This window comes from Ammodytes marinus, assembly GCF_949987685.1.
Source record: "Ammodytes marinus genome assembly, chromosome: 15".
Lineage (NCBI taxonomy): Eukaryota > Metazoa > Chordata > Actinopteri > Uranoscopiformes > Ammodytidae > Ammodytes > Ammodytes marinus.
Genome location: NC_137219.1, coordinates 16406681 through 16427423, shown reverse-complemented (window position 1 = coordinate 16427423; position 20743 = coordinate 16406681). Strand labels below are relative to the sequence as shown.

The 20743-nt window shown below is 43.5% G+C and overlaps 1 protein-coding gene across 1 annotated transcript in view; it reads left to right on the top strand.

The window, feature by feature from the left end:
• LOC307261971 (ryanodine receptor 3) overlaps positions 1-20743 on the top strand; it is a gene marked incomplete at its 5' end in the record, with an annotated part of 110426 nt that overhangs the window by 32118 nt on the left and 57565 nt on the right. Inside the window, 17 exons of the mRNA XM_080042704.1 lie at positions 104-182; positions 753-865; positions 2094-2193; positions 2324-2417; positions 3370-3444; positions 4461-4617; positions 5320-5484; positions 6124-6266; positions 7217-7367; positions 8628-8763; positions 10296-10391; positions 10726-10844; positions 14120-14253; positions 16158-16399; positions 17087-17279; positions 19162-19378; positions 19720-19824. Of these exons, the coding sequence (XP_079898830.1) occupies positions 104-182; positions 753-865; positions 2094-2193; positions 2324-2417; positions 3370-3444; positions 4461-4617; positions 5320-5484; positions 6124-6266; positions 7217-7367; positions 8628-8763; positions 10296-10391; positions 10726-10844; positions 14120-14253; positions 16158-16399; positions 17087-17279; positions 19162-19378; positions 19720-19824 (2319 nt within the window). The remainder of the gene's footprint in view (positions 1-103; positions 183-752; positions 866-2093; positions 2194-2323; positions 2418-3369; positions 3445-4460; positions 4618-5319; positions 5485-6123; positions 6267-7216; positions 7368-8627; positions 8764-10295; positions 10392-10725; positions 10845-14119; positions 14254-16157; positions 16400-17086; positions 17280-19161; positions 19379-19719; positions 19825-20743) is intronic.

Genomic DNA, 20743 nt, shown 5'->3' with positions numbered 1-20743 from the left:
TCATCAGCAACAGCAGTATGTGACAGTCCCATGTACAGTAGCTTCTGCAGAGAGAAGTGTGTGACAGCTCTGTCCTGTGTGTGTGTGTGTGTGTTGACCGCAGTACCTGGCCTGTTTGAAGACATCAAGGTCACAGACGGATAAGCTGTCCTTTGATGTTGGCCTGCAGGAGGATTCAACAGGTAATAGACGCACACAGTTTTCCACCTGTTTTTGCTCTCTCGTTTTCTATTATCTCTCTTTCTCTCTTTCTTACTCTGCTTTCTTCGAACCCCTTCACTTCATCTTTCTCTGTTTCTCTGTTTGCACCTGTTTTGTTCACGAGCAAATCTCCACACATGCTTTTTTCAGCTTCTCAGTTAATATTCCCTGTGGGGCCACTGTAAACATAGCAATGTGTGCTTCTTTTTTCAGTGCTGATAACAATCGCTGCTGCGCATTTGATTAAGTGAATTAGATGTTTCCTGATACCTGGGCCCGCTTCTTATTTGCTTTATTATTTATTTCATAACACGCAGCAGCATGAGCACTGAGCAGCCAATAGAACTATGAAAGATTGTTGCCATGGTGCATCCACACGTGTCGAAATTCTTATTTCTTGCCTCCTCTCGCCAGTAATTGCAGATGACATTTGGGCAGTGGCAATGTTCAGCAGCGGTTTGTTTGAATTAAAATGTGATATTTATGTGAATGTGTGTGTGTGTGTGTGTGTGTGTGTGTGTGTGTGTGTGTGTGTGTGTGTGTGACTCTAGGTGAGGCCTGTTGGTGGACAATCCACCCTGCCTCCAAACAGAGATCCGAAGGAGAGAAAGTGCGGATTGGCGATGACCTCATCCTCGTCAGCTTGTCCTCAGAGCGATACCTTGTAAGTTTATTGTCAGCCATTAGCCCGAGTACATTCCCGCTCCGCTTTCTCCTGATGTGACAAAATATCAGATTATCCCAAATCCGGTTAACCACACACACTGCACTCTGCCCGTGACCTTTCCCTTGCAGGAGGCTTAACGTTAAAAAGCAACAACTTTTTTTCCCTCTGGATGACGGGGGGACCGGACCGCTGAGAATTACATTAAGCAAAATCCCATCTGTACTGTAAATGTCCTGTTTGATGGATTATGATTATTTTTGACTGCTGCCAGCGCCGTTTCAAAAGGAGCCGCTCCTCCTGTCATCCTCGTCCCGACGCTATTAATAAAAATAATGTTCCTATTGCATTACTGAGCTGACCTTTTCAGCAAAAGGCTTCTTGTTACTGCCCTCTGAGGTTAGCATCATGGCACTGTGCTAAGCTAACCCTGGGGAGAAACACGTCCTCTGTGATCCATGAAGTTGATGAAAGTAGCCAGGCTGTGTTTACGGCGGCCAGATGACCACGATGGCTTTACAGTCGCCAATGACAATCTGTTGGTCTGCTGCTGCCCCCACTGTCGCCCCACGCAGTTTGGTATGCAGGGACAGCACCTAAAGGCTGCAAAGGGACTCAGGGGGAGAGAGAGGACGATCGGGACACAGCTGTCACAATGTTTGTTTTTGGGAGTTGTGACACACACACACACACACACACACACACACAAACAAACATAAACACAAACACACACAGCCCCCCATATGGTGTAAATCCCCAAACGCTCAAAGCATCTGTAAGTCGTTTTTTTGATGAATCAGAGTTTTATTTTGGATCATTCAGATTGTATAACGTAGCTGAACCTGGTCTGAAAAAGTCAACATTTGATTTGATTTAGATATCAGAAATCCTTTTATTGATCATTCTGTAGAGCCCACACTTGTTAGCTATCGGGTTTCTCCTCTATAGGGATTTATTTACCAAACCGAAAACCGTTCTATTAACCGTTCTATTTAATATAATCTCAATTCTGATTATTTGTATTAAATCATTTAAATCTGTACATCAGAAAAGTAGAATCAGGCAGGTAACTGGGTAATCATGCTTCTTGTTAGGGAGCTGATTTCTCCTAATGTAAAATGCTTCCACCTTTGCCTATACCTTTGACAGTTCACACCATGTTCTGTGACTGGTGTGAATGTATTCAAACAAGTACCTGCTGCATGTCATCTTTCCCTGTTTCCTGCAGCACTTATCCATCTCCAATGGCAACATCCAGGTGGATGCATCCTTCATGCAAACCCTGTGGAACGTCCATCCCATCTGCTCCGGTAGCAACATAGAAGAAGGTAGAGGAGACTGCACGCGAAACTTCCATCAATTCCTCACATTTTTTTTATGATTCTACTGTAGAGAATTTTACATTTTTCAATGTTGGAAAAAAAAGTGGTCTTATGTCTTTCTTTCCTCCTCCAATAGGCTACCTGTTGGGCGGTCATGTGATGCGGCTGTTCCACGGACATGACGAGGTGGTGGCCATCCCCGGGTCTGACCAGAGTGAAGAGCAGCAAAGGTGCGAAACGCAGCAAGAGTCTTTCAAATAAAAAAATGAGATTGCACCGTAGCCTTAGGTTGGTCACACTTTAGTGATGGCAAAGCTGTTATAGTATGTAGCACACGAGGAACTAGAATCTAGTGACCTGTTAGTTACCCACGGTTCCTGAGCTCACACCTCGCTTCAAAGAAATGCCCCTGACCGGTGTGAAAAGCGGCTCTCCGGGGAGCATAAATGGCTTCTAGTGCTATTTTTAGCTCCACTATAGCTGCTCGGTGCCAACACAGATAAGGTAGAGCCGTGGAGAAAAAAATGGCACACTGGGCTTGAAGTAGGTCAAAACAGCGGGCAAGGCTCATTCACACACAGCCAGGTGCCAGGAGATGTGTCTTCCTCCTGGGCACAACACACACATACTCGCACACACGCATGGTGTCTATTTTTAGAACGGAGCGCGGCAAACATAAGGGAAGGATTTGATATTCGTTTTTCTGCTTTGGCTTTTTCTCCTACTGTTGTCCTTGAAATCCAACAGACGGAGAAAGTTTTTTTTTAGAGGTCTTCCATTTTTTTAGGGGCAAATCACACACACTCCAGGCTGTCGACAGGGGGACTGATGAGGGATTTCTTTTATCTCTGCAGCCAGTCACCCATATCACTGATAGACAGTGTAGCTTGGGGGGGGGGGGGGGCTATCAGGATGCACATGTCTCTGTTTGAAGGATGTGACAGTATAGCCGCCCGCCCGGCAGAGTAAATACAGCCTGTGATTCAGTATGTGTGTGTGTGCGTGTGTGTGTATGTCGAACATCCTTGCAGTGACTTAACGGTGTGACAAATGAGAGCAAAGAGGTGGTATGTCTTCTAAGCAAGAATGAATGACCTTGACAGCATCGGCGTTTGGCTAGACATTTTAAAGCATTCACGCAGACAGACCACCCACTCATGCTTTCTCTGGCATCCCCCCCAGGATAGTCAACTATGAGACGGGTAAAGCCGGCGCAAAGGCCAGGTCCTTGTGGAGGCTGGAGCCACTCCGAATCAGGTAGGCTTGTGTTCCACATGATCCATTATCTCTCCCCTTCCTTTTCTGTTTCTAAAAAAGCCCCTTGACCTCTTTTAGTCTTTTTTTTTAATTTTCCACCATTCTCCTGTTTTCTCATCCCACCTGTTTCTTTTCCTGTGTTCCAAATCACATACTTTTCTCCATAGCTGATCATAAAAAGTATGTAGTTGGCAAGCAGTAGGCACAAATTATGGACGTACTTGTACGTATTTCCTCATAACATAGCGCCCTGAACTTGCCTCTTGCTTATATATCTGTCGCATTGCTGTTTGTTATTTTACATGGAGGATCCGTCGATGTGACGTACCTTCTGGTGCCCAGTGAATTGTGGGTCAGAATTGCCCAAAAAGCATGCTGATTTCCATACTAAAAATCATGACCTGATCTATAAGCAGGGCTTCTGGGTATTTTTCAGCATGCTGCATCTGACTACATGCATTGGGACATCCTACATTTTTTTTTTACCATACCGAATAGCAGGGAAGTATGGGTATTGGAATGCTGCCTTTGTCTCTGCTTTTGCCTCTTTCTATTTTTTTCCCTCTTCACATATTTGTCTTCTCCTCCCTCGCCCTACCTGTGATTTAATGCTGCACTGTTGCCCCTTTGCCTCTTCATTCTCCTGTCTCCCTCACTCTTTCTCTTTCCCTCTATCCCTTTCCCTTTCCCTTTTCTCCTTGATCCTGGCTATTTACCAGCCTCACAGAAAATGCTACTACCAGTGTCAAATATGATATTTATCGCTGCTGCCATGTTTTTGACCTTGGTTGTTGTTTTGACTTTCCCGAACAGAAACACAAAGTGCGTAATTAGTTACAGGAAGCGTTTTCAGCTAATTTGTCTACCGCACGGCACGCTAAGATAATTAACAGCTGGCAGCGATGTTTAGATCAACTAATTAGAGGATATTAGCCTTTTTCCAAGGCAACTTTGTATGTTTTCACGTGGCGTTTCATCATTTCACTGTGTGTGTGGGTTGGGTGTGACCTTGACAGCTGGAGCGGGAGCCACATCCGCTGGGGCCAGCCTTTCCGACTGCGGCACCTGACCACGGGACACTACCTGGCCCTGACTGAGGACAGGGGCTTGGTGCTGCAAGACCGAGAGAGGTCGGACACCCTCGCCACCGCCTTCTGCTTCAGAGCCTCTAAGGTGAGAACACAGAGATATAAAGGGGAGTGTGTGTGTGTGTGTGTGTGTGTGTGTATGCAACCGCCTTATACTCCCCCCCCCAACCATTCCTCAAGGTGACCCGTGTGTCACGTTGGGAATCGACCACACGCTCTCCCTCATTATAAGCACCACTGGAAGGTGGAGTTATCAAGAATCACCTCTAAACCTTTTACAAATGAACCCGCCTACTCCCCCAGCCCCTTAGCACTGGAAAATCTATAAAAAAAAAATCCAAGGACAATGAAATTTACAAGACTTATCGGACCAGTGAAAAGCTTTCACCAAAGAGGTTAATTTACCTGAACTTGCAGACTCTTGACTGACTGAACCGCCCATTTAGCCTGACTCTGCATAATGGAGTCTTGGAGATACGGTGGGTCTGTGATTGTGAGCCAATTAGTGACCCTGCCGATGTGGACTTTAAGCATGCATCATAGAATATAAGCGAAGTCATTTATCACCGGAGTCCCCCATGTCGATTATGGCTTGCAGTTATATCTGATCCTAATAGCAAAACAAGTGCAATCATCTCAGCGGTGTGATGGATAGAGCCGTGACCCGTTTGTCATTTGGGTTGGTGGTCGATCAAGAACAAATGGGCAAGCTCTAGGTTGTTATGCTAGTGTGCCCATGCGTTACACACCAACCAGCTTTAACACCTTTTTCTCTCATTTTATGCAGGAGAAGCTGGAGCAGAGCCCCAAGCGGGACATTGAGGGCATGGGGCTGGCGGAGATTAAATACGGGGACTCGCTCTGCTTCATCATGCACGTTGCCACGGGACTGTGGCTCTCCTACCAGGCACCTGATGTCAAATCTGCCCGTCTGGGTCCCCTCAAGAGACGAGTGAGCACTGCAGACACAAACACAAAGCACAACACACCGTTATTTTGTCTTCAGACGCAGAGCACGGACCAAAAACAAACAAAATGAATACATAAATGAGATTCCTTGGAGCGGATAATTGTTTTGATGGCGATGAGTTGATTAGTGAGTTAATATGATTGTCCGTTCAGTACGTATCTCGCCCTCAACTTAATAAGAAGCCTTGCCCCCTTGGCTACTGTTGCAGAAGTGATAGAGTTGTGCTGGTGATAATGTGTCCTCTATGAAAACACAGTCCAGATAGCCTGCAGTGCCAGCACCTGTGTTACAGACACTGTGGCTCAGATCTGGCTGATGATGGCCGTTACCAGTCCGTACTGTGTGTGCAGTAAAAATCAGGTGTTAATACACAGCATATGCTCTGTATACGGGTATGTAAACCAAGGGGCCCAGTGTATTAACAGTACGGACAGGTAGCGGATCGTGAGGAGATATTCACTAATTTTTACAATAGTGATTTTGACAAGAAGCTATCTCCAGAATCGCTGACTGCACCTTTTAATGGCTTCCTCTTTTGGTAATTTCACCCCTTTCTTCCCTATATCTTCTATATGCCATGTCTCACACTCTTTCTATTTCTTGCCCTCCTGCCCTCTCAAGGCGTGCCTACATTCTGAAGGTCACATGGATGACGGCTTGACCCTGCAGCGGTGTCAGCACGAGGAGTCCCGGGCAGCGCGAATCATCCGCAACACCACGTTACTCTTCAAGCGATTCATCAGGTACTACGATAAGACATTACAGTAGCACTGCCGTTTCCTCGCCGACGCAAGCAGTGACGTGATGGCACAAATTGCCCAATCAAACCTAATTACAGTCCACATTCGTCTTGAGACACTTCACTAGGGTAGTCTGCAGAATGTCCTGTCACTAGTGCAAGTTATGTATGCGCCCGGCTTGAACATAATTAATATAGATGATAAAACCGATAGTCCCAGACTGCACTACGCCGCCAAATTACGGATGAATTCTCGAAGCAAGACATCTCAAAAGTCCCGCGGGTTCTCATCACACAGTCCACACAATAGTGATGTAACTTCCCCTACGGACTGTGAACGCACCCAGCGGAGAGTTTTAGCTCTGGGGGCTGTGAGTTTTGAGTGAGTGGGGTGCCAAAAAGTCCAGACAGTTCACTCAGTGGTTCAGTCATGCGTTTCCAGCTGGCATGCATTGCAGCGGCGGCACAGCTACGCACGGTCGGCTATGAAAAGAGGCACGTAAGTGGATGCCACCAGTACCCCTTATTTGTCATCAAAACGGCCTCGCTTTCCCCCGGGCTCCGGGCCACTCATGGCAGGAGCGTGTGAGAGACTGTCAGCATCCCCCCCTGCAGTCGTGACACATAACATCTCCCCGCACCCCCCCCTCCCACGCTTTAGACAGAAGCTATTTTTAGCAGGCCAGCGGAAATCAGCATTTCAGCATGGATGAACCTGTGGGCTAAACAATGTGTTAGTCATCACACAGCCTTTTTCCTTGAGTCTGTTCAGCCTCACAATTAGAGTGTCTTTACCACAAGGTTTCTTGCATTTGCAGATTAATGACAGTGTCCTGAAAACTATACCTGATCACAATATTCAGTGTTGTGTCATAATGAATAAAATCATTTCTTAATGACCGTTGATGTTTCTGTGTGTGCTCTGCCCTCTCTCGCCCTACTCAGAGACCTGGATTGTCTGGGAGTTAAGAACAGAGTGCTGCTGGCGTTGCCCGTTGAGGAGGTGCTCCAAACACTCAATGACCTCATCACGTATTTCCAGCTCCCTGACGCCGAGCTGGAGCACGAAGAGAGACAGATCAAACTTCGCTCGCTCAAGAACCGCCAGAACCTTTTCAAACAGGAGGTGAGTTCCACCATCAAGGAAGGCAAAATGATCAGTCTGTGAAAACACCAATACATAACAACACGAGCTGTTCCCCTGTGCAGAAAACTATAATAAAAAGAAAAAGGGTAAAGAGTTTGACTTGTGATGGAGGCAATTTTAGTAAGTGGCCGCATGTAAGAGTGAGCGCAGAGCAGCGCCAGACTTGCAAAAGACAAAGTATATGAAAGGTTAAAGCAATTGATTCTTTGCGGTGTGTTTGGATGCCTTCTTGTATTCGGAGGCGTGGCGTTTTGAAAGTGTCAGCAGTTTTGGTGTTATAAGTTTTCCCCAGGCTGGCACGTGCGAGCACTGAAGCTTTCTGCTAAGCCTCGAGGAGCTAAATTGCTTTCATCAATTATGAAATGTCAGCCAGTCTCACTGAGGGGACCCATGATGTCACCCATCCTAACTCCCCTCAACTCATAAAGGTGGAGTCAGCGATTCTGGAGGAATGTTTGTTGACTAAATCACTTTTTGTCAAAATCAGTGAATATCTCCTAACTCTCCGCTACCTGTCCGTACTGTGTGTGCCTGCGCTGAAATAAATTCCAGTGTTAATACACTGCCTAGTCTCTGTAAACACAATGTACGGACAGGTAAGGCATCCTGAGGAGTTTTAATAGAGGGATTTTGACAACATAATTTTCCAAAAATCGTTGATTCCACATTTGACAGGTTACTACTACTATGTGTATCCTCAAGCTAACACACATGAGTGTGATTAAGCTGGAAGATATGTTTGCGTTTTTGGTGGTTTGGTTATTTGCAAATTACGCTTATTTCAGCGGTTCATCGCTGTTCTTTCTTTGATAATATACTAAAATATCCCTTCCATGTCCCACCCCTATATTTTACTTTTAGAAGGTTAATTTGTCACCAGAGACAGCTGACTCATGATTTTCCCAGGCCTTATAAATCATCTGCAATTTCCATTTTGTCTTTTTTTTACGGCCTCCATTTAGCATATCTGATCACCACAGATATTTCTCTGTCGTATAAATCACCATGACACAACCAGCAAATGGGCCGATAGAGAGCCACAGGGCTGCGCTCCGGATGGTCAACGGTTTGAATGCTGCAGAAAAAAACGAGGTTGTCATACTAATGAGTGCTTGTAATTAACTCAATGTTTATTTAAATGTCAACGTTTAGGATGCACGTAATTCATATCCGTTTTTATTTTCCTGTGCACGCATGAGCTTGTGCTGTGTTCACGTGTGGGATCGTTGCGTTTCTCAGGGCATGCTGACTCTGGTGTCCAACTGTATCGACCGGCTCAATGTCTACAACAGCGCTGCCCACTTTGGGGAGTGCGCCGGGTGGGAGGCCGGAGCCGCCTGGAAAGACATTCTCAACCTGCTATACGAGCTGCTGGGTAAGAAGCTGGTCTGACACGCGCGCACACACACACACACACACACACACACACACACACACACACACACACACACACACACACCAACCAACACACAAACATAGAAACACACTTCAGACTTAAACTGATCCAATGCTGTAATCAATCACAGAGACGAGAGTTGTTGTTTTTGAGGATGAAGTGGCTGCAAGTGTGGTGGTTCAGTGGTGATGAAGAACTGTGCTGATCTGGTATTTAACCAGCCATTTAGAGACGCCCAGTACTGGAGTATTGAATTGTGAAGTTGCCACTATTCAGACAGCTTAACACACACACACACACACACACACACACACATACACACACCGTATATAAATCCTCCATATCCTTCACATGCACACATTCACAGTTTTGTGAAAAGATTAGGTGGCGTGTGGCCCATTGCCTACAAAAGAGCTTGCCAGTTGATGTGTTATGCTTCCAGGGCATCTGCCCAACAAGATCAGTTGTCACACACACACACACACACACACACACACACACACACACACACACACACACACACACACACACTCACACTCAAAGTTTTGGCTGTCCCCAATAGGCCTTCGAATGTTAATTGTTATCACTCTGCTGTTTTCTCTTTTGTCCAATTGTTATTGCTGTGCTGTGTGTGTTCCTAGAGCATAATGATGTCACCAGCTCCGCCTTTCCAAAATCCCTTGAACCTCTTGCACTGCCAGCATATGCTCTGTCAGATATAAACATATCGCACTAAAATGATCTGACAGGGGGGGGGAAATATATGTACAGTATTGCTGCTGCTGCTGCTCCTCTCTGTCTGCAATTCTGCTGTCTTCCCCTGTATCTGCTGAATACAGCGTTAGATTGGAACATTTCCTTCGCCAGTTGTGACATAACACATGTGAAAATTATGAGCAGGCATGATTTACCCATCCTTGGGTGTGTCAATTCCCCTAAGAAGAGAATGTAGATGAGCCCACATGTGAGGATTATCTTTCACCCTGCTGTGCTGAAGCTCATTTTGCCCTCCAAGTGTGTCCTTCACACCCTTATTTTCACTGATTTCACCTCCTGGCTTCTATTAGTGTTCCAACCACGTATCCCTCTTCCCCCGTTCCCTCCTCCACGCACCTGCTGCTGCTGCAGCCCAGCGCTAAGTGGATTTAGGATGCCTCACTCCTTTCATCCCTGTCTATCTGTGTTGGGTGACCCTGTTGTATATTTTTTTCTTTTTTTTCCTACGACATTGGTGGATGTGCTTGTCTGCGTGTTATTATTACTTGTATGTCCTTATGTCATTGCCTCTCTCCTATTGTAAGCTTCTTCCAAATGAATATGTATAAGGGTATCAAAGCAGAACCACCCTCCTTTCTTTGGCAATGGGGGTTCAAATGAGGTGTCCGCCCTTAGGTGACATTGTCTTTGCTGTTATGGAGTGTGATATGTCCAACACTGTCCAAAACCACAATGTCTTCCCTCCATTTAAAAGTTGAACCCATGCACACTATCCTTTTTTTTTGGTCTCTCAGCGGCGTTAATTCGAGGGAACAGAAACAACTGCACCCAGTTCTCCAACAACCTGGACTGGCTGGTTAGCAAGCTGGAGAGACTGGAGTCTTCCTCAGGTACGCTCGTTATCCTTTTCACACATACTGAGCCCTCTCCCCCCAGTGAAAGAACATTGTGAGATAACTCGCAGTTTCTCTGTCAGAAAAATATTAATCGCAAAAATGGCAACCCAGCGCTCCTCAACAGGGACATGAGTCTTAAAAAATCTCCAAAGATGACACTGTTTACTTTTCAAACATTTAGAAATGTATGGATAAGAATGTAACACAAGCGCATAGTGTTCCTAGAGTGTTACCTGTTGATCTACGATGTGGACTGGATGTCTCTTTGTGCGAATGTCCTCTGTTGTGTCTTTCCCTTGACTAATTGATTAATTTTGCGGCTTTGCAGGCATCCTGGAAGTTCTGCACTGCATTTTAATTGAGAGCCCCGAGGCCCTCAACATCATCCAGAGAGGACACATCAAGTCCATCATATCGCTGCTCTACAAGCACGGACGCAACCACAAGGTGAGCCGGCAAGTCGTGCTGTGTTAACATGGGGGAAACTGTCTCTGATGTGATATAAGATAGTGGCATGTCGGTCCAGGGGCTCCATTTTCTGTGTGTGAAATGTGCTCGAGGCACAAGGAGAAGGCTGAATGAACCCAAGCAGTAAAATAAAAGGTGAACAGTTTTGGCGGAAAGAAACCACAAACTGAAAAAAATGAAGTTTGATCACACATTAGAACAAGGAAGATAAACAATGAAGGCTATTCTTAAATGAGGTAAATACAGTCATATGAAAAAGTTTGGGAACCCCTCTCAGCCGGCATTATAATTTACTCTGCTTTCACACAAAAAAGATAAAAGTGGTATGTCTTTAATTTACCAGGAACAGCTAAGTACTGGGATGTTTTCCAAACAAAGATTTTTTGAAAAGCAGTATTTAGTTTTATGAAATTAAATAAAATGTGAAAAACTGGCTGTGCAAAAATATGGGAACCCTTGTGGTTTTGCTGATTTTAATGCATGTAACAGCATGTAAAACTGAGGACTTTAAACACAAAATTGGTTGGATTATGTTGTTAAGCCTTGAACCTCATATAAAGGTCTGTTTAATCATGAAAAAATTTATTTTAGGTGCCTAAATGCAAGTTCCACTTCTCTTTGACTCTCTGCAGAAGTGAGACAGAATGCGATCATCAAAACAGCTCCCAAAAGATCTTAAAAACAAAGATTATTCATTGTCATGGTTTAGCGGAAGGCTACAAGAAGCTTTCCCAAAGGTTTCAATTGTCAATTTCTACTGTAAGGAACGTTGTCAGGGAATGGAAGGACACAGGCACAGTTGCAGTTAAACCCAGGTCTAGCAGACCAAGAAAAGTACAAGAGTGGCATATGCGGCGGATTGTGAGAATGGTTGCACACAACCCAAAGATCACCTCCAAAGACCTGCAAGAACATCTGGCTGCAGATTGTGTATCTGTACATGGTTCTACAATTCAGTGCAATTTGCACCAAAACATCTGTATGGCCGGGTGATGAGAAGGAAGCCCTTTCTGCGCCCACGCCACAGATACAGTTGCATGGAGTATGCAAAAGCTCATTTAGACGAGCCAGCATCATATTGGAAGAAAATGCTTTGGACTGATGAGACAAAAATTAAGTTATTTGGTCTTTATAAAAATCAGATGTTTTGGTGCAAATTGCGCTGAATTGTTGAACAATGTACAGATACACCATCTGCAACCAGATGTTCTTGCAGGTCTTTGGAGGTGATCTGTGGGTTGTGTGCAACCATTCTCACAATCCTCCACCTATGCCGCTCCTGTTTTTTTCTTGGTCTGCCATACCTGGGTTTAACTGCCACTATGCCTGTGTCCTTCCATTTCCTGACAACGTTCCCTACAGTCGAAATTGACAATTGAAACCTTTGGGAAAGCTTCTTGTAGCCTTCCCCTAAACCATGACAATGAACAATCTTTGTTTTTCAGATCTTTTGGGAGCTGTTTTGATGATCCCATTCTGTCTCACTTCAGCAGAGAGTCAAAGAGAAGTGCAACTTGCATTTAGGCACCTAAAATACCTTTTTTCATGATTAAACAGACATTTCTATGAGGTTCAAGGCTTAACACCATAATCCAACCAACTTTGTGTTTAAAGTCATCAGTTTTACATGCTGTTACAGGCATTAAAATCAACAAAACCACAAGGGTTCCCATATTTTTGCACAGACAGTTTTTCACATTGTATTTTATTTCATAAAACTAAATACTGCTTTTCAAAAAATCTTTGTTTGGAAAACATCCCAGTACTTAGCTGTTCCTGGTAAATGAAAGACATACCACTTTTATATTTTTTTTGTGAAAGCAGAGTCAATTATAATGCCGGCTGAGAGGGGTTCCCAAACTTTTTCATATGACTGTACATAAGCTGGATCCCACAGCCAATTAGCTTAGCTTAGCATAAAGACTGGAAAGAGGAGGGAACAGCTAGCAAGGCTCCGTCCAAATGTAAAACATTTTTAGCCTAGTGAGCAAGCCTGATCTCGCAAGCTTCACATTCGTTAATCTACTGCAGATCAGTCTCCCTGGGGGGGAGCCCGGTAAAAAAACAAAAACAAAAAACGTCCGATTTAGGGGACTTGTTCAGACTGCTTTTCCATCCGTTAGTGGAAGGCAGAGCCTGATTGGTTCATGTAGTTTCATTTAGCCTGCTGAGACCAGCCATATCTCACAAGCTTCACATTTGACGTCAACGACTACATGAACCAATCTGGGGGCTGCCTTCCACGAAAGGACAGAGAGTCGGGAAAGTCTGTTCTGACTGAAGGCTAGATTGATGACTACATGAACCAATCAAGGGATATTTTCCACTAATGGACGGAAAAGCAATCAGAACGTGGGACCTATTCGGCCCGAGTTTCCTCTTGTTGCCTGCCACCCCTTGTTAAATGCAAAATTTCTAGACAAAAAGAAGTGTATTTTTCTTTTTTAAATGTCCAACCATTCTACTAAGACGCACACCGAAATATCACCAGTAACTTGGATGTTGTCAAAGTACTTTCTGTCAAGCAAGGAAGCACACGACAACCGCCCAAAAAGTGCAGTCATCTCCAGCTCCTTGCTCATTAAGGCTCACCGGAATGCTTCACTGGATTCAGATTCATTTCCATAACTGTTCCCTTTGGGCCTCTGTGTCAACTCTTTGTCTCTTTAGCTTTTCTTATTCATGGCACTGCTAAACCTTCTACGGGCCGTACAAACTTGCCATCCTTGACACACAGGCTCCTGGGGGTTTGGTTGCAGCGTGTCCTCATCATTAAATCAATCAGTTTAACAGTGAAATGAGATCAGGAGGAGCAAGGCAGTCAGATGAGCCAGGGTCCATAAATCAGCCCTGAATGTATTATTTTCGCTCTGGAAGCAAGAGAAGAAAAAAGAGGGCCAGTGATAAAGCATCGGCCACTCTGGCCTGTCACCCTTGGCTGAGCTTCCCCGGCCCATTTAATTCTACGGCTTTGTTAAGCTAACATCAAAGGGATATTATTGGACATGTTTTTGCCCCCAGTAAGCATCTTTGGGTAATTATGCAGTGGTTCCATGAAAAGAAACCTGTCCCCAGAGCAACAACCTGGACAGTGATTGGGGACAAGGATAATTAGTCATTTCCAGAGAGGTTTTAGAGTCATATGTCTAGGGTTTAATTGGGAAAAATGAGGTCAATGTATAATCAGTTAATGGGGGAACCTCTTCTTGATGTTGTTTGCTATGTTATGATATATTGTGCCTCCATTTTCTTAGATTCTGGATGTGCTCTGCTCGTTGTGTGTGTGTAACGGCGTAGCTGTGCGGACCAACCAGAACTTAATCTGTGATCACTTGCTGCCCAAGAGAGATCTGCTGCTGCAAACACAGCTGGTCAATGACGTCCAGAGGTTAGAAAGCCACCCATGCACCATGCCTTCATACAACATCATGTTTCTCTGATATTTTGATACAAACAGTATATACATGTATATAAATACAGCCCTGGACAAATGTAAGAGACCACTCCAAATGTTCAGTGTCTCTCATTTACTATTTATAGACATATGTTTGAGTAAAATGAACATTTTGGTTTTATACTATAAACTACTGACAACATTTCTAACAAATTCACAATAAGAATCTTGTCATTAAGAGCTTTTCCATTAAGTCATGTAGAGATGAAGATTTAAGAAAAATCCAGACTGGTTTCTTAATTTTTTCCAGAGCTGTATGTATAATATAAAGTACATCTTAGAAATATTCTTTTATTTGTATGAATGGATGTAAAAACATGTGTGTTTCAGAGTACTCATGCAGTCCAGAAAGAATAAAAAAACATCAGATTTCACAAACCTAGCTGAATTTATTTGCTCACTTTGCACTACCAGGCTCAGTTTGAAATTCCATAGGGGAGAACAGGGTTATATGTCACACGGGTTGGCTGTCACAATCGTTATATCTCGGAACCAGAAGGCACTGTCTGTGAAATTTTGGTCTGTAAATATCCAGAATTGGGATCAGAGGTCACCTACATAGTCTTCCTTGGAGTTAGACTGCTGAATTTGAGGTGAGAGGACTGTTTGTGTTGTTCATGTCAAATTGAAAATATTTAGCTCCTCAGTATTTTTCTTCTAGGCTTTTACACAATGGGTTTATAACAAAACACTTGTTACCCATAAAAAGTGTGAAGGGTAAACTATAGTTTAGATTGTGGTTAGCAAGGTAATTAGTTGTCAGATGGTTGTTGGTCTTGATGCTAGCAAGAAATTCAAGTTGGGGTTGGTCATCACATTTTTTGGGGGGTTGGTTGTCACATGTTATCCAAAGACTGCAGCCAGAAAAGGAACCCAATAACGAAATAAATTGTCAAGCTGTATCCTCACTGACACCCCAGAGAAGGAGAGAATAGAGCAGGAAAAGGCAGCTAGCATGCAAAAGAAAAAAGGGCAACAAAATCAAAACAACCCAGTGCATCCCAAACTAGACCAGCTGCCAAGGCTACAGTAAGTTATGTAGGCCTATTTGTCAACTTGACAATGCAATTAAACTTTCAAATTGAGTTCTGCTTTCTTGCCTTCTTTTTAAGATTATTCCCATTAAGATAACATTGTGACAGACAACCCCATAGTGTGTGACAACCGATCCCTTAATGGGGTTGGTTGTCACAATGTGTAAGGGTGTCTTTGATGATTAATGTCTTCTTTATTACAATAAGATGGAAAAAGTGAGGGGTACACATTTCAAGCCAACACCTTAAGCTTCAATTTAATGTAGGAATGACTATTGAAATATGTTTAGGTGATGAGCAATTCTCACTAGAGTAAAAAGTGTGCCTTCTTACCTTGTTCTCCCCTACATATCTCAAACCACATGTCGATTGAAGATCATACAAACTTGACGACATGGTCCATGCTGTAATTGGTCCCTAAATCTCCCATGATCTCTTATTATCCTTCCTCAATCCTTTTAGTCTTTGTACAATAAAAAGAAGCCTTTTGGTGAGGAGAGGAGGAGGAGAGCATTTTAGCTAAAATTGTTATCTGCCGAATGTCTTTGGAACATCTTTTTTAGACACTAGTAAAATGCCCTGCTTTGCCCTGCTTTGTTTTATGATATTGACACTTTAAAGGAATATCATGAACCAGATACTAGCAGCAAATTGAATTAACTTGTCATAAGGGCATACTTTTTATTACTAGTTTCTAAAAGAAAATTATTTAATATGAATATTACAAATGGATATGAGAATAATGTGATAAATCTATTTCTCAGAAAGATAACTTATTGTTTTCATGTTTGATTTCATCACCAGCATGAGACCAAACATCTTCTTGGGGGTGAGCGAGGGCGCGGCTCAGTATAAGAAGTGGTACTATGAGCTGATGATTGACCAGGTGGACCACTTTGTGACCAGCGAGCCCTCCCACCTGAGGGTGGGCTGGGCCAACTCCAAAGGTTACGCTCCCTACCCTGGAGGAGGAGAGGGATGGGGAGGCAACGGAGTCGGAGATGACCTGTACTCATTTGGTTTTGACGGACTCCACCTCTGGTCAGGTCAGTGGGAGGAAGAAAAATGTTGTGCTTTGCAGATGTGTTAGCTTAGCTCATATCATAATAGTATTCAAGGTGAGACACTGCAGGTGAAAAAGTTCAAATGTTAAACGTATCGATATCATAATGGCACTTTGCCAGTTGTTTACAATAATGTTTGAATTAAAAATAAATTAATATGTGAATTTGCATCTCCTTGAAACCCAAAACCTAGATGTTGGATAAAGCCAGAGTTATGCTCTTTATTTATTTTTTTGCAACATATAAGATAACATAACAGATTTATGATAGAGCCTGTTATGATTTTAGAAATAAAAAAAATACTATGTACAGGTCTTAAAAATGCATTTTCGGCATTTTTTTAATTGACCAGTGCTAGAGGCAGGGTGTCTAGAGGCAGGGTGTGTCTAGACAGAATCACTACCCTGCAGGGGTGATCTCTTTGCCCAGAGTGTGTGTGTGTGTGTGTGTGTGTGTGTGAAAGTGCAGCGATCTGTGCCAGCGTCATTCAATGTTTCATATTTTACAGATCCTTGTGTGTGTGTATGTGTGTGTGTGTGTGTGTGTGTGTGAAAGTGCAGCGATCTGTGCCAGCGTCATTCAATGTTTCATATTTTACAGATCCTTGTGTGTGTGTGTGTGTGTGTATGTGTGTGTGTATGTGTGTGTGTGTGTGTGTGTGCTGAACAGGTCGTATCCCGCGGGCGGTAGCGTCCTTGAACCAGCACATCCTGACCTCAGAGGATGTGGTGAGCTGTTGTCTTGACCTGGGAGCTCCCAGCATCTCCTTCAGGATCAACGGACAGCCTGTTCAGGGCATGTTCGAAAACTTCAACACAGACGGGCTCTTCTTCCCTGTCGTCAGCTTCTCTGCTGGGGTCAAGTGAGTGTTTATCTGTTTCTCCTGTGTGCTGTCGGAGACATTCCTTGATGATAAATGAGCTACACAAAAGAACGGAAAGATAACGAAAAGCCAACACACACGCACACACACACACTCACACACTCAGACAAAGAAAGCCTGCATGAAATCCCTCTCATCCACCTACTCATTCTGGTAAAATGTCATTAACCTCAAGGCCTTGCGATTGGACACAGGTAAAATAGGCTGGCTTCATACTCTGCGCTGTTGCCATGGTGACTACAGATAGTGTGATTGACAAGACTTTAAAATGGAATTTCAAGCTCCAGCGGTCTTTCCATGATTCTATCATCGACTCGGACTTTGAAGAGCAAAGCTGCACCGGCCCAGGGACACTCGGCGCCGGGAGGCTCGTCTGATTTTATTTTGGTCTTGTTAGCCATTTGAGAGTGAATTCCATTCTTATTGATGAAAATGAATTCTCCAAAAAGTAATGTCCTACCCGCAGGTTCATGCGGAGTGGAAAGGGAATTGAGAGTTGTATGTGATTCATAAATATTTACCATTTAGTTTCATAGAGGAATCAGGGTTGACTCAACCATTTTCCTCTAAAAGTCTTAAGGCAATGTGCCTTTGTCTTTCAAAGATGTTGTACTGTCTGGAGTAAATTCATCTTCTGTAGCTGTTTAGACTTAGTTTTATCAGTGAACAAGATTAGGGGTCTAAGGCCATGCTGGCATCTCTATAAGGCTGTACAGTGGTGGTCAGTGGACAACCAAAGTCATCAGGCTTCATCCTACGAGTTTAGAAGTTTAACAGATTGTTTGTTATTTTGTATTTCTGATATCCCTATCTGAAAAACTTTTAGAAGTATTATAAATCTACCAACCCAAATCTAACTATCTATCAAGGTACAAGACAAGCTATAAAGTCAGTGTGCGTTCCATCTTTTTCTTATTATTTATGATCTGGAGAGTTAATGATAAAGCATTTCATATCACGACCACTCTTGTTTGGGTCACGACACCTGGGAGCCTTTTGCTTGACTCTGACCCACTGAACATGAGTGAACATCTCCAAGGATTTAAACGCCGGCAGAAAATGACAGCCATGTAGTGTATTTCCGCTACTCAATAATTGAGGACTGCAGTCAGAATGGGCTCGGTTGCGTCACCACTACTACTTGAGCAGCTATTTCGGGCGGCCTCTCTGGAGAGCCTCTTCACAGTGATGGCCAAAGTCAAGACGTGTTTTTTTTTCTTCCAACTCTCAGAGCTAAACCTGTCCCTGTTAGAGCAGAGAGGCTGGAACTGATAAAATATGGACGAAAAGCACAGTTAATTTTAGCTGCATGGTTGCCTTTCTTTTCACTGACTGCGTCATTCATTAATTGCCGTCTGATTAAATATTAAAGCAATAGTGTGTAACTTTTTCATATAAATTCATTTCGGTTACATTCAAGCCATTGCCAAATGGGTTGAAACCAAGTTGATTAAGCCTATCAGCTCCACAAAACCCTGTATTTCTCAGTATGGCAGCGTTTACAAACTCTTGTCTCCCCCCTGACACTGGTGCAGGAGTTCAGAAAAATTCCAAGAAGCGCCCACTATGCGTTTCAGTTGTTAATTCTACTGCAAAGAAAAAAAACCTGGATGTACTGTACAGCACTACGAATAAAAATCCATGTGCGATCAATGAAGGTCAGACGGTGTTGTTGTAATTAGCCTACTCACAATTCCTCATGGGGGGGCGACAGAAGTCACACACTATACAGTAGCTTTTGATATAACATTTCCATTTACACCTCCATTCTCTACACACGCACTTTTTTTCTCCCTAACGTTTTTAGTGTGTAGAATAATACCAGAAGACAACACATGTCTTGGGTGTTTTATCTCGCCAGGGTGCGTTATCTGTTGGGTGGACGACACGGCGACTTTAAGTTCCTGCCTCCGTCCAGTTACGCTCCGTGTTACGAGGCACTTCTGCCCAAAGAGAAGATGAAGGTGGAGCCTGTGAAGGAGTACAAGAGGGATGTGGAGGGAGTCCGGGATCTGTTGGGAACTGCACAGTTCCTGTCGCAAGCCTCCTTCATCCCCACGCCTGTTGAAACCAGCCAGGTAAAAACAACAGGGGCGTAGAGTGCCCATTCCCTAACACGAACATGTTAAAGGTGCTACAAGGAACTTTGAACTATTTCTGAAACAGTCTAATGTTTCCTCTAATGATCATAAATGACATGTAACGGCAAACGAGACCATCAGTGCAAAGAATGCTATTTTTATATAGTTTTTTTTAATGCCTTTGTCATGGGTACGCTCCTCACCCAGGAACTACAGCTGGCTTAGTAAAATCACTACCACTTTTGTCCAAAGGGGGTGCAAGATTTAACCCAAACTGTAAGTTCCTCGGAGCACCTTCAGTAACAAGCTCACGGTTTAACTTTTCTGTTTTCCCCCAGATTGTAATGCCGCCTCATTTAGAGAAGGTTCGAGACAGGCTGGCTGAGAATATCCACGAACTGTGGGGCATGAATAAAATTGAGCTGGGCTGGTCGTACGGCAAGGTGAGAAATACGCAGATTTTCCCCTCTCCTCATGTAATACTTTGTAAACAACAAAATCATCGCTCTGGATCGAGAGATAAAAAGAAAAGCATATTCCATACATATTGTAGAAAGTGGAAATACCACAACACAATTTCTTAACAAATCTGAGTTAAAGTGACCAGCTTGAAAATGCATAAGGTTTTAGCTAGAATCAACAATAATTAATCATCGAAAGCCTGTACGTCATCTTGCTTTCTCTTTTATAATTTGCGGTTCACACCAAAAAAGAGGGTAAGTGGAAAAGAACGCTCTCATTTTCTCTTGTTCGATTGCTTTTTCATGCCATTCATGTAGACGCTTCATTCCTGTTTGTTTGTAGGTAGCGCAGTCATTGTGTCAGTGTTTTAGTACAAGTCATTAAATTACAATCTGTCGATCCACCAAAGGGCATGACAGCTTGTTTTGGCAATCCCAGTGCAGCAATAAACCAAGAGGGACGCCTGAAGTTTAATTGTCTGTGTTCGGTTTTTCCTCATTAAAAACACATGTAATTGATTCTTTAAAGACATAATCCGGCATCCAAATGTAAACCCAAGAGCCTCTTTGCCTTGATGCAGTTATGGTTTGATATTTTGGGAAGAAATGCTTGTAGGTTTTCTTGCTGAGTGTTTTGTGAGAAGATCAATACCTATCTTAGCGTAGCTTAGCTTACCATAAGGACTTGAAACAGGGGGAAACAGCTAGGCTGATTGTGATCAACGTTTCGAAACACAGCAAGCAAGACTCCAGACTTTGAAGAGACAGATTCAACAAAGCAGTTACAAAGTGTTAATGAGTTAGTGAACTTTAGAGCCATGGGTAGGAGTTTTTTTGTGTGTGTGAGACACCCAGGCTCCCATCGGTTTCCCCCTGCTTCTAGTCTTTAGCTAAGCTAACT